A 20,764-nucleotide genomic window follows, 5' to 3' on the forward strand; every position below is an offset into this window, starting at 1 on the left:
AAAAAAAATTAGGATTTTTTTTCCCCCATGTCATTACTTGTTTAGAGCATACGAAAATTTGTTTCTTTGTTTTTTAAATTATATTTCATCCATATGTTATGCAATGTCCTTGGTGAGGACACAGGAATTTATAAATAAAAGGGCATGAATGAGCATGCATAGGCAAAACAATTGTGATTTTTTTAGGTTTCACGATTTTTGTTCACCAAACAGTATAAATATGATTCTGAACTGTTATAACAGAATGATTTGATATACCTTTTTGTTTCTGCAAAATGTGTGTAAGATGGCCATAAACGGGTTTTCCCATTATATACAATGTATCTCATTTGCATTTTAATGTGTTTTTGGGGCTACATGTAATGAAAAAAGAAGTATAATAATGAGAGTAATAACGGACAAGATTTTCATAATATTTCATAGGAATATTGAAATATGTTTTTTTCCCCTATATTAATTTGTTGTGTCTGCCAAAATGCGTAATAAACATGCTTTTAGTCCCGGTGTCCTCAACTGTGGACATGTATATATTTTGATTTGAAACCCCATACATTTTCCTGAGATGTTGATTTATGACAAACAGTTTAAAAATAGTCAGATTTAAATGATAATTACAAAATATTAAAATAATATTATTTCCATAAAAGTGATCACTAAATTAATATCAGACATTTCTGAAGACCAAGCAGAGGGTGAAACCTCCAATCATTTGGTGTCTCTGAAAAGCCTTCACGGGACATCCAGACTCAAAACTGTACAATATAATGTCCTCATATGAGCACAGGGTCTCAGGAGGATAAACAAAAGTTCATCAACATATCAATAAGAACCTACACCTTTAAAGCTTTTACTTACATGATGAAACCTGTTGTCAGAGCGGAGAAAGTGTGTTTATTCACAATGAGAACATACAGTAGAGAGATACAGGAATAATCAGTAATACTGACCCTGTGCTTAGTTAGGGTCCTTCTCTGGCTCACTGTAAGACCCTCATAAACACACAAGTCTAAAGAGTTCAACACCACTGTGAGAATAATTCACAGAAGCTGGTCAATCATTAAGACATGATGTTTAAGCAGCAAATCATCACAGTTTTCTGTTTAAAAGATTTCTAACACAGACTTTAAAAATTACAACCTTTACATTTCCATATCCTGGCACGATTACAGCAGATTTATAAAGCTGAGATATATCACGATTCGGCTGATATTTCCCTGATCTGAGAGTGTTTGATGAAACTGATTGAGCTCATGATGGTCAGACGCTCCGGTTCTTCTTCTGCAGGCGGGTTCTGGTGGGTTCTGTGAGGACCAGCGGCTCCTGAGTGACCATGGCCGGGTATTTCTGACCCAGAAGCTCCACCTCCAGCTTCTGACCGGTGTGGGTCAGGTGCAGGGGCAGGTAAGCGAAGGCCAGGCTCTGCTGAGTGCTGTAGCTGTACGATCCTGACGTCGTGTTCCCCACCACCTCCACACAACACCACAAACACACGGTTTCACACAAAAAAAGATTTGATCATTTTAGATTTCTTTTTTTCTAAATAATAATCATTAAAAATGGTTCATAAAAAATTTAAATTGAAGAAAATAATAAATTTGTTCAAATGAAATCCAGGGTTACATGAGAAAAGTAATATGAGTGACACTAAATGAAAGGAAAAGAGGTGATCATATATGTGACCCTGGAGCACAAAACCAGTCATTAGGCTCAGTTTTTTTAAAAATAGGACAATATTTGTCTGAGATACAACTATTAGAAAATCTGGAATCTGAGGGAGCAAAAAAATCTAAATATTGAGAAAATCTCCTTTAAAGTTGTTCAAATGAAGTTCTTAGCAATGCATATTACTAATCAAAAATGAAGTTTTGATATATTTACGGTAGGAAATTTACTAAATATCTTGATGGAACATGATCTTAATATCCTAATGATTTTTGTCATAAAAGAGAAATGTATAATTTTGATCCATACAATGTATTGTTGTCTATTGCTACAGATATACCTGTGTTACTCATGACTGCTTTTGTGCTGCAGGGTCAGATATTACCAATTTGAGTTTATATCTCAATTAGGAGAAAGAAAACGTCAGAATTGCCAGCTTGTTTCACCATGGGGGAAAAGGCAATTTAACCTCCTTTTTTCTTAAGCAGTTCTGAGAAACAACAGTTAGAATAGCTCAATATGAACTTAGAATTGTGAGAAAACATCAGAATAGAGATAATGGTGACAGGCTGTTTTGCAAAGGAATGAAAAATAAAAAACAGAATTGATAAACACAAATAATAAACATAACTTTTTATCTCACAATTCTGACTCTTTTCTTGCAATTCTGAATTCAGAGTTAAGTCAAAAAAGTCTGAATTATGAGATATAAAGTGGAATTGTAAGAAAAAAAGTTTTTTTTTGTTGTGTTTTATTCAGTGTCGGAAATAAGCTTCCATCAAAAACAGAAGTCACTCTGGATGAGCTGATAACTCTTGTTTCTTCCGTAACACACACAGTGAAACTCTTTCCTGTCAGCTGATCTGGTCACAGCCCATTGTGTTGTGTTAGCTTCACCTCTCCGTTGGGTGTGTGTGTATTGTGTTGTGTTATTAGTGCTGTGTTAGCTTCACCTCTCCGTTGGGTGTGTGTGTGTGTGTGTGTGTGTGTGTGTGTGTGTGTGTGTGTGTGTGTATTGTGTTGTGTTATTAGTGCTGTGTTAGCTTCACCTCTCCGTTGTACCAGACGGTCTCGTTTCCCTCCGGGTCGATGTCGTCTGTGTGCAGCGTGAGGAACGCCAGCCGCCGGCTCAAACCCTGAGCTCTGATCTCCAGCAGCGCCTGTTTACCGATGAAGTCTGCAGGCTGCCAGAGAGAGAGATAGAGAGAGTGCTCCAAACCACTAACAACATCTCACTCACTCTCACACACACACACTCTTACACACACACACACACACACAGCGCTGCTGCTCCTCACACACTGCTGCTGTTTATTATTACCTTACTGAGTTTGATGAAATAGTCCAAACCGGCTTCTAAAGGATTTGTGTCGCAGTTCATCTGAAAACAAAAGACAAAATTTTGAGATAAGATGAATGTTGTGTGCATGTGTGTGTTTGTGTGTGTCTGTGTATTAGTGTGTGTGTGTGTGTGTGTGTGTGCATGTTTGTTTGTTTATTAGTGTGTGTGTGTGTGTGTGTCCGTGTTTGTTTGTTTATTAGTGTGTGTGTGTGTGTAGTACCTCAGCTCCCCAGGCTCTGAAGCCCTTCTCCAGTCTCAGTGAGCTCATGGCATATGTGCCGAAGTTATCGATGTTCTCATCTCGTCCCGCCTCCATCAGCGCCTCATACACCACTGACATCTTCTGCATGTCCATATAGAGCTCCCAACCCAACTCACCTACACACACACACAAACACACACAAGGGTATGAGGACAGCGGCTCATCTGCATGCGTCCTGTCGATTAGCATGACTAGCGTGTAGCGGTCACCTGTGTAGGATATGCGGATGGCGCGGAGGGGAACGCCGGCGAGCTGCATGGATCTGCAGTGTAGGAATCTGAAGGCCGTGTCACTCATGTCTTCATCTGTCAGCTTCTGAAGAACCGCCCGTGACTTGGGCCCGGCAATGCCCAGAACACCGACCTCATCCGTCACGTTACACACACTCACAGCGTACCCTCCGTCACACACCTCGCGCTCGATCCACCTGAGACACACAGAAACACACACAGCAGCTGGAGCCTGCAGTTCATGCAGGGAATGAGAGATGCTTGCATTACACTTATGGCTGTGGAGTTACGGTTTACAGTTTTTTTCAGGTTCACACATTTTCAAAACTTTTTTTTTTTTTTTTCAAACTTTACACACAAATCCAAGAATTGAACACAAAATGCCTCACATCTTTTGCAAAACGAAGCACTGCATTCAAAATATGTTTAGAAATGTTTTCACACATGATCCAATAAATAATTCGTGTCTGGAGCTCAAACGCTGGACTTTAACAGGCTTCAGCTCATCACTAGTGAAGACTGACTTATTAACAGCTACATCTGTTAGTGCTGCAGGTCAATTCAACTTCATCCAGAAGGGGGCACCGTGCGTGTGTGTGTGTGTGCGTGTGTGTGTGCGTGTGTGTGTGTGTGCGTGTGTGTGTGTGTGTGTGTGTGTGCGTGCGCGTGTGCGTGTGCGTGTGTGTGTTTTTTTGGGGGAGTCAGTGTGCTGTTTCCTGATTGGATGAGACAAGGAGCAGAAACCAGACAGCTGTGTTACTGACACACACACACACTCTCCAGATATTCTCACATTACACACACTGGCTCCTTCAGCTCTTAGATTGTAGTAATAGTTACTGATGTGTGTGTGTGTGTGTGTGTGTGTGTGAGAGAGAGAGATGCACCGCAGATCGTGCAGCTCTGATCCGGAGCCTGTGATGAGCAGAAACTCTCCAGGTGCAGTCTGGGTAACTGTGACCTCAGCGTAGACACGCCCCCGTGGGGTCAACATGTGACTGATGTTGGTTTGACCCACCTGAGAAACATTAGATCATCATGATTCAATCAACACACACACACACACACACTCACTCACTCACTCACTCACTCTCACACACTCACACACACACGCGTTCTCTCTCTCTCTCTCACACACACTTGCTCGTGTGCACACACACACTCACTCACTCACTTACACTCACACACACACACTCACTCACACACACACACGCGTTCTCTCTCTCTCTCTCTCTCTCTCACACTCACTCACTCACACACACGTGCTCGCTCGCTCTCTCTCTCTCGCTCTCTCTCTCTCTCTCGGGGGAAGTCGTGGCCTAATGGTTAGAGAGTCGGACTCGTAATCCAAAGGTTGCGGGTTCGAGTCTCAGGCCGGCAGGGATTGTAGGTGTTTCTCTTGTTTCTCTCACCTTTGGCAGTGTGTTGGCGAACAGCCGGTCAAGCAGCCGGTGTGAATCTTCTCCTTTCACGATGAACTTCCCAAAAGGTGAAAGGTCAATCACACCCACGCCCTCCATCACCAGTTTACACTCGCGGCCGACCGGCCCGAACCAGTTAGTCCTTCTGAAGCTGGGCCTGCATACAGGACCCGAGAGAGACATGCACTCACAATCCTCCAATCAGAGCAGCACATTTCACTTCATTAGAGCATTATTTACACTAATGTAAAACATTTGGGGTCAGTAAGATTTATTATTTTTTAAAGAAATTATTCGCTTTTTTTTTTTACTTTATAGTTAATTTTCTTCACGAACAGCGCCATAGTTACCTCATGTGAGAAATGTCATGTAGATTTTAAGTTGCTAAACTATTTTACTGATAAAATCGTCAGAGTACCGTGTTCATTGTTTCCATTTGTGCGTCTGTACGAGAGAGAGAGCGGGAGAAATAGACTAAATTTGTGGCAAAACATGGAAATGATCTGTCGTTTTTATCCTGTTGTTTACTATATTTATTTGTTTGGCCAGTGTCGTCATGGGCTTTGGTTATTTTTCTGAACTACGTTCATCGTGCGTTTCCCTGAAAAGAATTGCACACCTAAGTTCGTCAGCCAATCAGATTCAAGCATTCAATGGCCTGTAGTATAAACTGTAATATTTATAACATTTATAAAATGTTTTTACTGTATTTTTGATCAAATAAATGCAGCTTTGGTGAGCAGAAAATACTTCTTTTAGAAACATTATAAATCTTACCGACCACAAACATTGAACCTTTTTTTTTTTTTTACAATTTAAAAAAAAAATTGAGTGTTCATTTGAGTGGTACAAGACTTTGTGACTTTTGTTCTGTTTGAATTTGGAACACACACAAAGAATTTAGTGGATTCAAGGATTTATGTGCCTGTATTTAAAAAACAATTACAAATCCTTCCCTCACGGGTCATTTTGACCCGACCATAGGAATGAATGGAATGTCGAAAAAACTGTGAGGGTTTTTTTCCATTTAATTTTGTCACACTTGAACATGGATCACACACAAAAAATGAGTGGATTCAAGGACTTTATGTGGGTGTAAAAATAGTAATAAATCCTTCCCTCGCACCCTTCGCCATAGGAATGTCGAAAAACATTTTTATTTGATTTAAAAAAACAAAACATCTGACACAATCCAGAAAAAATGTATATCCAAACGAAGGGCTGAGACTACAGAATATTCCCAAGGCAAAAAACACTTACATACCCCCCCCCCTACACGAGCACACACATAGAGACACATTATAACACCCATGATTAAAGAAAACAAAAGAAATAAAAATCACCCAAAAAATTATTTAAAAAAATACATAAATATTAAAAAAAATATATATATAAAAATGGATCAATATATGCTTTCTGGACCAAAAAAAAAGTTTCATTTTAGGCCTTCTGGTCATTTTGACCCGCGAGGGAAAGATCTGTTACAAAACAAATTATTTGAATGATTTCTGATATCAGCTGCAGATCTCACTTGTATCCGGAGTCGTCTCCCGGTTTGTGGAAGTAATGCGGCTGCTCCCATCCTGCGTGGAAGCCCATAGAGCATCTGTCCTTCAGCAGCTCATAGACACCGCTGACCCGGTCAGTCGGGCGACCCGCGAAGCGCTCCTCCTTCGGGTAACCCACTGAAACCAATCATAGCTCAGAGATCGTCCACATCACTCTCGCGCAGAGGTCGCGTTAACCAGAAATTTTCCGTCATTTACAGAATTTTTAAGCAGGGATGGAAAAAATGTGAAGGCTGTCCATCACTTTGACAGATTAGACTGAGGGTGTTAGATCTCTTGTAATTTCTAACTGTAATTCCCAGCTGTGTCCAGTTGGTGGCAGCAGAGTGGACCATCAGCTCCAGAACAAAAGTAAAACTGTCACCAGTATTTTGCGATGCGTTTGGTTACGCACAGGCGAGTGTCCACTAGTAAAGCGAAAGCACTTTGCACTGCCGCTTCGCTTGATCGGAGGTGTCTGCAGATATCTATATAACACTACAACTACAGAGTGCCAAAACAATATTTATTACTTGAATTTCCTAATAAAATGGACAGAATTTGAAATCTGAGATTTTGATTCATATCAAAAGTAACAAAGCACAAATCTTAGTCTATTGAGATTTATTGGATGGGAGGCGCACTATATGTACGGTTCATTCATCAACTGAAAACAGAATCAATTGGGATTCAATAAAAATAAGATTTTTATGATTTCTCATAAAAATAAGAATCTATTAAAATCAAGAAATATATATATATATATATTTTTACCCAGCCCCAGAGTATTCAGTTGTTTTTAGTGTCCTTCGCTGTCACTGCGGGATGTGTATGTGTTGAACATGAAAAGTGACGCACAGTCTCTGTTCATCTTTTCTCTTCGTAAATAAATAAAGACAGCGGCTATGTACACTACGTGCAAAAAAACTATAGATTCCATTTACACTGTTAAAATTGCAGGATTTTCTGCTATTTATACTACTTATTGCAAATAGTGGCAATTATCTGCACCCCAGTATTGTAGTACATTATAAAACTGTATGCAATAATAATGTATTGAGTGTAAATTATTCAGGTTATTAAATGGATGCCACATTTGTGGGATAATAAAGCCCTCCCTACCCGTAACCTAACCCCACCCAGTACTTTATTTTTTTAACTTTTCCATTATTTCCTTCATTTTTATTAAAACTAAATGCCTTTAGGATGTGATACGAGATTTGCAAAAAGAATGCCAAAAAAAAGTTAGCCAAAAGGCGGATTTGAACTCGGGTCGATCGCATCAAAAAGCATTGGCTTTACCGCCTACGCCACTGAAACTGATGGTGGAGTTAGAGTAAAATCTGCCAACAAGGCGGGCCATTTGCAAATAGACACTCCGATAAATTAATGCATAAGCCTATATGCTCGTCCTGTAGGTTCATTATTAAAAATGAAAATGTGAACAAAAATGCAAGCAATTAAATGTTATTATAATTAAAATATGAAAATGAAAATGATGGGTAATAATAGATTATGACAGAATTTTAACGACCCAAATGTTGAAGTCTAACGCAACCGCTTCCTGTCACGTGACTCACCGACGTTGTTGAATCCGTAGGACTCTCTGGCTTTGGCGCACAGATAGGGGACGCTGGTCCAGTGAGCGTAGCGGTTGGGGTCGCACTCAATCAGATCATACGGCGGCTCACCGCTCACGATCCAGTCGCTCAGGAACTTCCCCACTCCTCCAGAGTGAATGATACCGTACCTGTCAATCATCACCACGGTATGACGTGTGGAAGCAATTATTTACTGTACATGTGTTCAAATATGAAATATGTGCATATTCTAAATATGAATATATGTGTCTTCTATAATATGTATAATAATTATAATAACCATAATTAATAAATAATAAATTATAATTCTATAGTCTGAATTGTATTTATTTATTTACAATCTCATAATAAACTCATAAATTCATAATAACTTTAATTCTGTCATCTTCATATACGTATTCTAAAATCTGCATAAATGGAATTCTATAATAAAATATAATCCTATCATTTGTACAGGTGTATTCTATAATCTGTTTAATTATAATAATTATAATTCTAAAATAATTATAATTCTATCATTGTACATATCTGTATTCTGTAATCAAGCTGAACAATGCTTTGTTAATTCAGTGTTTTTGATTAAAAAGCAAAGTAAAATAAGTATGTTATTGTAGTCTTTATGAAAAAACAACATACATTTTTAAAGCACAAAAGTTTTAAAATTCACATCTGAGTTGTAGAACCAGCAGTCACAGTAATTGAACTGAATCACAGTTAGTTGAACTGAAAGGGCAGAAGAAGTGGTGTGTGACCCATACTCTGAATTTGTGCTCTGCATTTAACCCATCCAAGTGAGCACTCAGTAGTGAACATACACTCAGTAGTGAACACACACTCAGTAGTGAACACACACTCAGTAGTGAACATACACTCGGTAGTGAACACACACTCAGTAGTGAACATACACTCAGTAGTGAACACACACTCAGTAGTGAACACACACTCAGTAGTGAACACACACTCTGTAGTGAACATACACTCAGTAGTGAACACACACTCAGTAGTGAACACACACTCAGTAGTGAACATACACTCAGTAGTGAACATACACTCAGTAGTGAACACACACTCAGTAGTGAACACACACTCAGTAGTGAACACACACTCAGCAGTGAACACACACTCAGTAGTGAACACACACTCAGTAGTGAACATACACTCTGTAGTGAACATACACTCAGTAGTGAACACACACTCAGTAGTGAACACACACTCAGTAGTGAACACACACTCAGCAGTGAACACACACCCAGTAGTGAACATACACCCGGAGCAGTGGGCAGCTAATGCTGCGGCGCCCGGGGAGCAGTTGGGGGTTCGGTGTCTTGCTCAAGGGTCTCACCTCAGTCGTGGTATTGAGGGTGGAGAGAGCGCTGGACATTCACTCCCCCCACCTACAATCCCTGCCGGCCCGAGACTCGAACCCACAACCTTCAGGTTACAAGTACAACTCTCTACTGAACAGCTACTGAACTGAATTATAGTTATTGATCTGAATAATGTTAAACTGAATCAGAGTTATTGAACTAAATTACAGTTATTGTTAGTTTATGTATCATCACTTTGTATTCTTAACTGTTTTAATTCATTTTAAATCAATTTTTAAAACATAATAGTCCTTGTTTTTATTGTTGTGATTATTTTTTATGATTATTTTACTCTTTTATGTAGAGCACTTTGAATTACCAATGTATTAGAAATGTGCTATATAAATAAACTTGCCTTCCCTTGCCTTATTGAACTAAATCAGTTATCGAAAATGAATTAGTTATTGAACTACAAAAAAAGTGTGTGTGTGTGTGTGTGTGTGTTTATGTGGTTTATGAGGACACAAATGTGTATAATGACATGGGTATGACAGAGGTATTACAATATGAAGGTGGTTTATGAGGACACTGCCTATGTCCCCGTAATTCAAAAGGCTTAAAAAACATACTAAATGGTGTTATTTTGAAAATCTAAAAATGCACAAAGTCTCCTGTGAGGGCTAAGTTTAGGTGTAGGGTTGGTGTAGGGCAATAGCACACACAGTTTGTTCAGTATAAAAACCATTACGCCTATGGAGAGTCCCCATAAACCACAAAAACCAACATGTGTGTGTGTGTGAGAGAGAGAGTGTGTGTGTGTGTGTGTGTGAGAGAGAGAGTGTGTGTTCACCCGAAGCCGATGGCAGTCCAGTAGTTTCTGGCTCCCTGGTGTGGTCCTATCATGGGCAGCAGGTCAGGTGTGTATGTGATCGGTCCAGACACGATGTTGATGATGTCAGCGTTCTTCAGAACTGGCACCATCTCCATGGCCCTCTCCACGTGATCCATGATCCGGTCCAGATCGGACTCAAACAGCTCCTTTCCGAAACCTGCGACACACACTTGATTTATTTCTGACTAGTCGATGCAGAATCGATCTTCCGAATGCATCGGGATTCTCTCTAGAATTGATTCTGAGCTTATATTTTAACAGTAGATGGCGCTCTACTCTAGTGTTTATCCACACACTCAATTTCTGATGAAGAAGAACGCTGAAGAGCACTTGTAAGTTCAGCTGAGTCTGTAATTTCACCTCGGCTCAGAATGCTTTTGCGACGTGAGATTAATGTAATCACAGCTCACTGTGAACACCCTTGTAATTCCCTTCAACCTTTTCAAATTTTATGAATTATTATTTTAGGTTCAAGTGTGTGTAAGGATTTGGAAACAGAGTACAGCTGTTTCTCAAGCATGCAGTGCCATCTTCTGTTCAAAACTAAGCTCAGAATCGACTCCAGAAAGAATCGTGATGCATTCGGAAAATCTCAGAATCGACGCAGAATAATTACTTGATTCGCGATACATTGGTTTATTTTCCCAGCTCTATTTCTGACTGTGCTGTGCTTTCACTGTGATCTGCTCTCTGTGATCGTGTGCTGACCTGGAGGAACTCCGTCTCTGATCCACGAGTCCTGCAGCTTCATCTTCTCCTCCTTCTCGTAGGGTCCGAACAGCAGGCCGTCTCGCTCCTGACGCAGGTAATACGAGCCCTCCAGATCCCGGATCACCGGAAGCTCCGCCTCCAGCGCCTTCACCTCGGGAACCGTCGCCGTGACGACGTACTGGTGATGCACTGGGATGGTAGGGTGCTGGAACCCGATCATTTGACCCAGTTCACGCGCCCAGAACCCTGAAATCAAGACAAATACACAGCACTTTACATATCATATATCACTGCTGAGTTCAAACAGCTGATAAAATCATCAGAATCAGAATCAGAATGAGCTTTATTGGCCAGGTATGTTTACACATACAAGGAATTTATTTTAGTGACAGTAGCTCCACAGTGTGACAGAGAGACAGCAACAGGACAGGACACAGATAATAAAAGAAGAATATACAAATATCCAAATAGGCAATGTACAAAAACAGCAAAAACACAATATATAATATAGACACTTATGTGTGTACAGGTCTAATATGTGCAAATTTGAAATGAAAAAATTTGATAAATAAAAAAGTAAGCAAGTGTGGTGAATAAATAATAGAGTTACAGGTCTGTAGTCATTAAGTCCAGTAATGTTGTGTTTCTTTGGGACGGGGATGATGGTGGAGCGTTTGAAGCATGAGGGGACTTCACACAGCTCCAGTGATCTGTTGAAGATCTGTGTGAAGATGGGGGCCAACGGGTCAGCACAGATTTTTAGGCAGGCTGGTGACACACCGTCTGGACCAGGTGCTTTCCTTCTTTTGTTCTTTCTGAAGACCTGGCACACATCATCTTCACTTATCTGCAGTTCAGGTGTGGGGGGAGGGGGGTTGCTGGAGGTGTTAATGGTTGTGTGGAGAGGTGTTCTGGGCGGGTGTGGGGTGATCTTTCAAAACGACAATAAAACTCGTTCAGATCGTCTGTCAGGTGTTGATTCTCCAGAGTGCTGGGGGATGGTGTCTTGTAACTGGTGATATCCTTCATTCATATCCACACTGAAGCCGGATCACTGGAAGATCATTTGTTCCTGAGTTTGTCAGAATAATTCCTCTTTGCCACTCTGATCTCCTTTTCCAGTGTGTATTTGGCCTGTTTATACAAGACTTTATATTACAGTAATCCACAGCACTCCAATCCATCAGTTAACATCTGGAGAAGACAAAAGCTCAAACAAATCCATCATTAAGACGCTTTTAACTAAAATGTGATTTCATAATCCATAATAACTCTTCCTCCAGTGAAAAAGTGCATCTGCTGTTGTCTCTCACATCAAAATCCAGCCACATATTAGTTTAGAGCTGTTTTGTCTTTTAAACACGGCTTGATCTGTGCAGATTTCTCTCCTGATTCAGACCAGAACACTTTCTCACTGGAGGAAGAGTTATTATGGACTCGCAGTTTTTGTTAAAAACGTCTTAATGCTGGATGTGTTTCATCTTTTGTCTTCTCCAGATGTTAACTGATGGACTGGAGTGGTGTGGATTATTGTGATGTTTTTATCAGCTGTTTGGACTCTCATTCTGACGGCACCCATTCACTGCAGAGCATCCATTGCTGAGACACTGATGCAGAGACACATTTCTACAAACCTGATGAAGAAACACACTCATCTACATCTCGGATGGCCTGAAGGTGAGCATATTTACAGCAGATTTTCTTTTTTGAGTGAACTGTTCCTTTAAGAAGAACTCCTGAGCAAAGGAGATACACAAACACTGCAGATGTCCTGAAATAATCTCACAGAACATGATCCATCAGTCTGAAATAACCTCCAGCAGCCCAACACACTGAGCCAATGATATTTTCTAACCCCAGCACTAAACATATCCCTCACAGAACAACTTTTTGCATTTTGACATTTTTAATGAAGCATTGTTTAATGTGTTCATTTGGTCTGTTGAATTACGCTGTGTGTGTGTGTGTGTGTGTGTGTGTGTGTGTGTGGATCAGAACTAGTTCAGCCAGAGCAACAAACACACAATCACAAACATCTGTAGTGCTGTGAGTGTACATAGAATAGAACAGAATAGAATGTCTACACACTGACTAAAATTAAAAAAGTGAAAAAGTATAATAGGACCCCTTTAAAAATGCTTCTAATCTCAATGGATCACTGAAAAAACTGAATCAAACACAAGGAGTGAGACAAACAAACAGCTCATACTCTCGATTTCTCTGAATACAGCAAAATAGAACAGAACAGAATAGAATAGAATAGAATAGAATAGAATAGAATAGAATAGAATAGAATAGGACAGCGTATAACCTACTAGAATAGAATAGAAAAGAGTAGAATAGATTAGAAAAACAGTATAGAATAGAACCTATTGGCATTATATAGAACTGAATAAAATAGAATAAATTAGAATAATATAATAGACTATAAGTGAATAGATAACAGAATAGAATAGAATACTACAGAATAAAACAGAATAGAATAGATTATTATATTAAAGAAATGTATAGAACAGAATAGAACAGAGTAGAAAAGAACCTTTTGGCATTATATAGAACTGAATAAAATAGAACAAATTAGAATAATATAGAATAGACTGTAAGTGAATAGATAACAATAGAATAGAACACTACAGAATAAAACAACATAATAGATTATAATATGAAAGAAATGTATAGAACAGAATAAAATAGAACAGAGTAGATCCTACTACAATAGAATAGAAAAGCGTAGAATAGATTAGAACAGAATAGAATAGTATAGAATAGAACCGATTAGAATAATATAGAATAAAATAGGGCAAATTAGAATAATATAGAATAGACTATACGTAGAATAGACTATATAATAGGTAATAGAATAGAATAGAATAGAATAGAATAGAATAGAATAGAATGGTACAGAATAAAACAGAATAGAAATAAATTATAATATTAAAGAATAGAATAGAATAGAATAGAATAGAATAGAATAGAATAGAATAGAATATATCTGAGTCAGTCACTGAAGTTGATGGCCTTGACAGAAATAACTGAAGTCAGAGTTTTGTTCGGTCAGCTTGAGGGGGAAAAAAGAAAGAAGAGTTCTGGTGAGAACTGGTTGAGCTGAGGCGTGTGAGAGAGACCTCTGATGATTGGCTGAGAGATGAACTGTTGGCGAGAGCTGATTGGCTGGTCATGTGAGCGGGGCAGAAGGCCAAAACCCCAAAAGCATTAAACCTAGACCAAAATCAGCTAAACAAACACACACACACTCAGATCTGACTCTGCTTCTTCATTACTCAGTTCAGTCCACAGAAACACTCAGTCAGATCTCATGTTTAAACAGAATCACACAAACAGAGAAAACAGGAAAAGGAAGCAGAGAAAAGTCTGACTGCATCTGACCTCTGGATCAGCAGCACATGACACACATTAAACGTTCAGCACACTCGTTTCAGAGACACAGGATGAAAACAGCAGCAGAGAGGGATTATGGGACGCAATCAGGTGTGTTTGCTATAGGAGAGGTCAGAGGTCAGCGATCGGCCTTTAGGCCCGTGCGACTGTGCAATGTGTGTCTGCTCATCTTATCAAAGCTGCTTCAGCACAATCCAATAAGAACATCAGCACAAAATATTACAACAAATCCTGCTTCTGTCAGATTTTGCTGAAACTAGTACAATCTATATATTGAATATGATAAATCATGTTCTTTGTCTTTCCTTCTTGTGACTGGTGGCCCAGAAAGACGATACAAGTGTGTACCTTCAATTAAATACCAGATAAGAGTTTATTGTGTCACCAACATACCATAATATCCAGAAAAAAAAAAGATTTAATGTGGGAATTTAAAATAAAATAAAGGCTGACACTTACTTTGAAAAGTCTATACTTATACTTCCAGCCATTCATTCAAACAGATGAGTATGGTGGCCGAGAGAGCTCAACGCGCTGCAACTTCAGAAAACACAACTTCAAAAAGCACCAGCAAGAAAAAAAAATTGAGGAAGTTGTTTTCTTATTTTGCAGATGTTTTTTGTATTTGCAGCGCGTTGAGATCTCTCGGCCACCATAGATGAGGGAGATAAAATATACATCTTACAAAATATTACACTATAAACTCCATGAACTCATGTGTGGTATTCCCTGATTGAGAACTGCTCTGAAACCGAGAGTCTGTAGATTACACAACAGTGCCACGTTTGACTTTGAGCGTGCAGTGCTTATGTTTATTTCACGAAATCATCACCTTTTGAAGTTTAATCACATTAGTATGTATTGCAATCCTTTTTTTCCATCCCCAAATTTAAGACCTCTCAAAATTATAATTATAACTTTTGGTAAACCATTTAAGATCTGTAATACGTTTTATGGCCTTAAATTTGATCAAACGTAATTGAAGACTTTTTAAGAAGCTGAAAAACATGCTGTTCCGTTTGTCTCGTCACCTCAGATTTCCAGCAGCTCTTCTGAGTTCACGAGTGCAACAAGTTGGAATATAAACGGGGAGCAGATGCTCCTCAGACCGCAGTGAGGGGTGTGGCCTAACACATGTGGGTGTGGCCTAACATGTGGAGGTGTGCTCTATCATATATGGGGTGTAGTCTAAGATGTGGGTGTGGTCTATCATGTTGGGCGTGATCTAACGTGTTATGTGGTTTAACATGTGGGGGTGTGGCCTAACAAACAGGTGAGGTCTATCATGTGGGGGTGTGGTTTTTACATATTAGGGGCATGGTCTGTTAGTTGGGGGTATGATCTAACAAATGTGGGGTGTGTTCTAAGATGTGGGTGTGGTCTATTATGTGAGAACATGGTCTAACGTGGGGTGTGGTGTAGTGTGGCCTAACAAACGGGTGTGGTCTATCATTTGGGGGTGTGGTATGTAATGTGGGTGTGGGCTAGTGTATGTGGGTGTGGCCTAACAAACAGGTGTGGTCTAACATGTGGGGGTGTGGTCTATCATGTGAGGGCGTGATCTAACATGTGGTATGTGGTTTAACATATAGGGGTTTGGCCTAACAAATAAGGGTGTGTTTAAAGATGTTGGTGTGGTCTATAATGTGAGGGCATGGTCCAACACGTGGGTGTGGTCTAGCGTGTGGGGGCGTGGCCTAACAAATGAGTGTGGTCTATAATGTGGGGGTGTGGTCTATCATGTGGGTGTGGCCTAAAAACGGGCGTAGTCTATCGTGTGGGGGTATGGTATATAATGTGGGTGTGGTCTCGTATATGTAGGTGTGGCCTACAACGTGGGTGTGGTCTATCATGTGGGGGTGTGGTATGTCATGTGGGTGTGCTTTAGTGTATATAGGTGTGGCCTAACATACGGGTGTGGTCTGTCATGTGGGGGGGGGGGGGGGGGGGTCTGTTGTGTGGGTGTGGACAAACCTGTGGCATTGACGATGCGATTGGCTCGGATGGTTCCGTGTGGTGTCTGGACGTCCCATCTGCCGTCAGCTTGAGGCGTGAGGCCTGTGACTGGAGCAGGATAATAGATCTGAGCGCCGTACATTCGCGCTCCCGCCGCCAGAGCCATCGTCAGAGAATACGGGTCGATGTGACCGTCACCCGGATTATAGAGACCTGCCAACACCTGACACACAGAGACAAGCAGCTTCAGCATCCACACACAGATGTTCTGCTGTCCTCACCGAATTTAACAGATGTATTTTTCAGAGTATAAGTCGTTTTTTTATCATATGAGACATGCTGTGACTTATATTCCAAAGTAGTGTATGTACTGCAATTAACATCAGTGCAAACATTTGGATTTGTGCCAAATGAGGGATAAAAACATGCTTTAAATAAATTTAGGCTTGGCCTTTATAGTAAATGTTGTTTACAACGAATGCCACATAATTTATGTTTGTTTTATGCTTATATCTGACCCTGCAGCACAAAAGCAGTCATCAGTAACACAGGTATATCTGTAGCAATAGCCAACAATACATTGTATGGATCAAAATTATACATTTCTCTTTTATGACAAAAATCATTAGGATATTAAGATCATGTTCCATGAAGATATTTAGTAAATTTCCAACCGTAAATATATCAAAACTTCATTTTTGATTAGTAATATGCATTGCTAAGAACTTCATTTGAACAACTTTAAAGGAGATTTTCTCAATATTTAGATTTTTTTGCACCCTCAGATTCCAGATTTTCAAATATTGTCCGATCATAACAAACCATACATCAATGGAAAGATTATTTATTCAGCTTTCAGATTAATATAAATCTCAATTTAAAAGAATTGACCCTTATGACTGGTTTTGTGGTCCAGGGTCACATATTTTCATTCCTGTTCTGTTCTGTAAACCGTTAAATGTAAAGGATTTGTTGTGGAGTGACAGAAAAATAAAATACATGTTTATAGCGTTTATGTTTGTAAACGTTGCATCTTAGATACTAATGCTTTTTATTGATGCTTTTCAACAAGAAAAAAGGGGGAAAAGAGAAAAAATACAATATATCAACATTAAAAATCATTAAAATACAGTATATGTGTCAGTCTCGACATCATCCGTCTGAACGTATTCGTACCTTGTCCATGTTGAGCAGAGGGAAGAGCTGCTGGATCTTCTCGGGGCCGATGAGGAACTGTGGCGTCGGGTGCCAGTGTGTCCTGGTCATCTGATATTTGAGCTCATCGACTCGGACCGGAGTGGACGCCAGTCTGATGCTGCCGGGCTGATGGAAGCCCACGGCCTGCGACACAATCACACCCCAATCACACATTCAATACAGCCTCTCAGAGCTGCAGCAGTTCATTACAGCGAAATCCTGAGCAACTCACCTGCAACGAATCTCTCTAGCACTAGTAAACATGTTTATTGATGTGTCTCACCTGTCCCGTCTCGGCCTCGAGCTGCTCGAAGAGTTTGATGCTGTAATAATGAATCTTCTTCACATTAATGCCTGGGTGATAGTATGTGGTGAGTCCTGCCTGTGGATGAAAACAGCGTCAGCATCACGTCGTTCAGACTCGAGTACAGCAGAACAGCACATGCACACGGTAACATAACCTCTGTCATACACTGTCAATCATCTCAGTCAATCATTTTAAGTCACATTTCAGCCTGTTTAACCTGAAATACTCCAGTGAGACTTCAAAACAAGTCATTTTCACTGTCAGCTGTCATGCTTTTACATTTACATTCATGCATTTGGCAGGCGCTTTTATCTGAAGTGACTTAACATTCATTCAAGCTTTACAATTTATCAGTTCATGCATTCACTGAGAATCAAACCCATGACTTTGGCGTTGCAAGCGCCATGATCTACTAACTAAGCTACAGGAAGGTTTTAATTTCTTACAGCAGAAAACCATGGACAGACCAGACGTCATACTGGTTAATTACTAACAGTGGCTTAAAGGTTTGGTCAGACGAGGATCTGGACAGTTTGAGAGGAGCTGATGGAGTATAGAAATCAAACACTTAATATGAGTTTGTTTATTCTAGAACACACAGAAGTCTTCAGGCTGATCCAGTTCTAGATATACAGTTCTAATCTCATTTCAACAAATTAATCTCCATTTTTGAAACCACATTCTATTGCTGACTGGCCAGAAAATACTTTTATTTAGTTTTGCTCAGAAGACCTCAGATGATGCCAACCCTCAAGACAACATACAAAACTACCAAACTTTGCTATGAGTTTGATCGCAACATATAATCATTGCTGTTAATAGTGTTCACCGTCTGTTTGATTACGTCATTAACTAACTGCTTGAGTTTTACTGTACATTTCTGCCATATGTACATCAACTTAACATAGTCACCACTGATAAGCTATTACTAAATATGAAGAGTTCATTTGCAAAAACAGATAACTCCGTTTTTAACAATTCTCAAAAATCATGTTTTTTCATTGTGCATTCAATTAATCTCAATCAAACTGCAGTTGGGTTTTTTGACTAGGTTTAAAAAATAACTAAAAAAACAGCTAACTAACATAATGAAACAATAAAAACATGATTTTTGAAAATTAAAAAAACGGAGTTATCTGTTTTTGCATATAATGTAGAAATGTAATTTCCTGTAAAGCTGCTGTGCAACGATTTGCATCGTGAAAAGTACAAATAAACTTGAATTGAATTGAATTGAATTCAAGCAGATGGAGCAGCAGCACGACTGAACTAATCTGAATAATCTGTCTTTTTAGAGCTGCTTTACAGATGAATTTGTCTCATATTTTATCACATCATGGATTCTGTAATTGTCCTGTTTATCTTTGAAACAATCAGTATTGTATAAAGCGTTATAGACAGAAAGCAGCTGCTTGAGAGTTTATCAAGACGACTTCTGAGTGTATTCACACTGTAAAAAAAAAAAAAAAAAAAAAAGTTAAAACAACTTAAAATTTGAAGGCAACCAGCTTCAGCAGATTTTTGTAGGAGATTCTCAACTTTTTGTTGTATTAACTTAAAACAACAAGTTGAGAAAACTCACAAATCTGCTGAAGCTGGTTGCCTTCAAATTTTAAGTTGTTTCAACTTTTTTTTTTTTTTTACAGTGCACATCTGTTACAGTTACATCAAACTCCTTAAAATAAAAAAAAACCCCAGAGTAACTACTGAACGGCTTTCATCACTGAGGGGGTTCCTAACTTATGGGGTTTGTTGCAGCCAGGAGTGTTTTCTAAAATACTACTCCACATCTAGATTCCTGATGACCTCTGACCTCTGACCCCTGACCCGTGTGCGTACCGCATGCCATGTGGATCCAGCCGTCAGCTCAGACTTTTCCAGCAGCACCACGTCCTTCTGTCCGGCTTTGGCCAGATGATAGGCCAGACTGACCCCGACACACCCGCCGCCGATGACCACCGTCTCGGCCGAGTCCTTCAGACGCTTCCCCAGAACTCCGGCTGATCCGTCCCTGAGAAGCAGATCAACACCATCAGACACACAGCGTCACAGATCACCAGAATATGATCAGATATGCTCAATCACACATTTCTGCAGAATCGGATATTTTGATTATTGAAGTATTGCTCCCACTTTATATTAAGTGTCCCTAATACCTGTGTACTTACATAGTAACTAGATGTGCACATAGTATGTAACCACAGTGTAAGTACACATTGATACATAGTATCCACAGCTGTAATATTTCTGTAACTACACACATGTAACAACACTCAGAATGGTATGTGTAAGTACAAATGTGTAACAGGACATTGGTAACAACACTTTTTCATTTTCACTTCAGTAAGTACTGGTGTAACAGGACTCACAGTTTGATCAGGGGGTGGAGACAGGTGGGTTTAGGGATATGTAAAGTGAGAGGAGTTGGATCTGGAGATGGTGCACCACAGTAATACCAGTGTACTTACATGATAACGCCTCAGGAAGTGTCCACTTAATATAAAGTGTAACATTCTGGACACCAACCACAATTTATATGTAAAGCCTAACTTACTGGCCGCTGCTGTGTAACATCAGAGTAATTACTTAATATAAAGTGTAACACTTTCTTTACCAAAAAGTGTTGTTACTAATATCCTGTTACACATCTGTACTTACACATACCATTCTGAGGGTTGTTACATGTGTGTAGTTACTCAAACATTAGAGCCGTAGATACTAATGTGTACTTACACTGTGGCTACATACTACATACACATCTAGTTACTATGTAAGTACACAGGTGTTAGGGACATTAATATAAAGCGGGACCGAAGTATTCCATCCATTAGGCTGAATTTTCCTATGCATTCCCATAATGTTTGCAAGATCTGTCAGATATATCTCATATTTTCTCAGATACATCTCATAATTGTCAGGTCTATCAGATA

General features: G+C 39.5%; 1 protein-coding gene across 1 annotated transcript in view; it reads right to left on the reverse strand.

The window, feature by feature from the left end:
* Positions 1 to 872: 872 nt before the first annotated feature.
* LOC306855547 (dimethylglycine dehydrogenase, mitochondrial-like) overlaps positions 873 to 20,764 on the reverse strand; it is a 20,301-nt gene continuing 409 nt past the window's right edge. Inside the window, exons 3-17 of the mRNA XM_079394308.1 lie at positions 19,674 to 19,845; positions 17,811 to 17,909; positions 17,507 to 17,671; positions 16,349 to 16,553; positions 10,973 to 11,221; positions 10,223 to 10,421; positions 8,045 to 8,214; positions 6,449 to 6,602; positions 4,909 to 5,074; positions 4,384 to 4,514; positions 3,476 to 3,693; positions 3,225 to 3,382; positions 2,984 to 3,043; positions 2,712 to 2,846; positions 873 to 1,467 (exon numbers count right to left, since the gene is read on the reverse strand). Coding sequence (XP_079250434.1) covers positions 1,258 to 1,467; positions 2,712 to 2,846; positions 2,984 to 3,043; positions 3,225 to 3,382; positions 3,476 to 3,693; positions 4,384 to 4,514; positions 4,909 to 5,074; positions 6,449 to 6,602; positions 8,045 to 8,214; positions 10,223 to 10,421; positions 10,973 to 11,221; positions 16,349 to 16,553; positions 17,507 to 17,671; positions 17,811 to 17,909; positions 19,674 to 19,845 — 2,491 coding nt within the window. The 3' untranslated portion in view covers positions 873 to 1,257. The remainder of the gene's footprint in view (positions 1,468 to 2,711; positions 2,847 to 2,983; positions 3,044 to 3,224; positions 3,383 to 3,475; positions 3,694 to 4,383; positions 4,515 to 4,908; positions 5,075 to 6,448; positions 6,603 to 8,044; positions 8,215 to 10,222; positions 10,422 to 10,972; positions 11,222 to 16,348; positions 16,554 to 17,506; positions 17,672 to 17,810; positions 17,910 to 19,673; positions 19,846 to 20,764) is intronic.

This window comes from Barbus barbus (assembly GCF_936440315.1).
Source record: "Barbus barbus genome assembly, chromosome: 36".
NCBI lineage: Eukaryota > Metazoa > Chordata > Actinopteri > Cypriniformes > Cyprinidae > Barbus > Barbus barbus.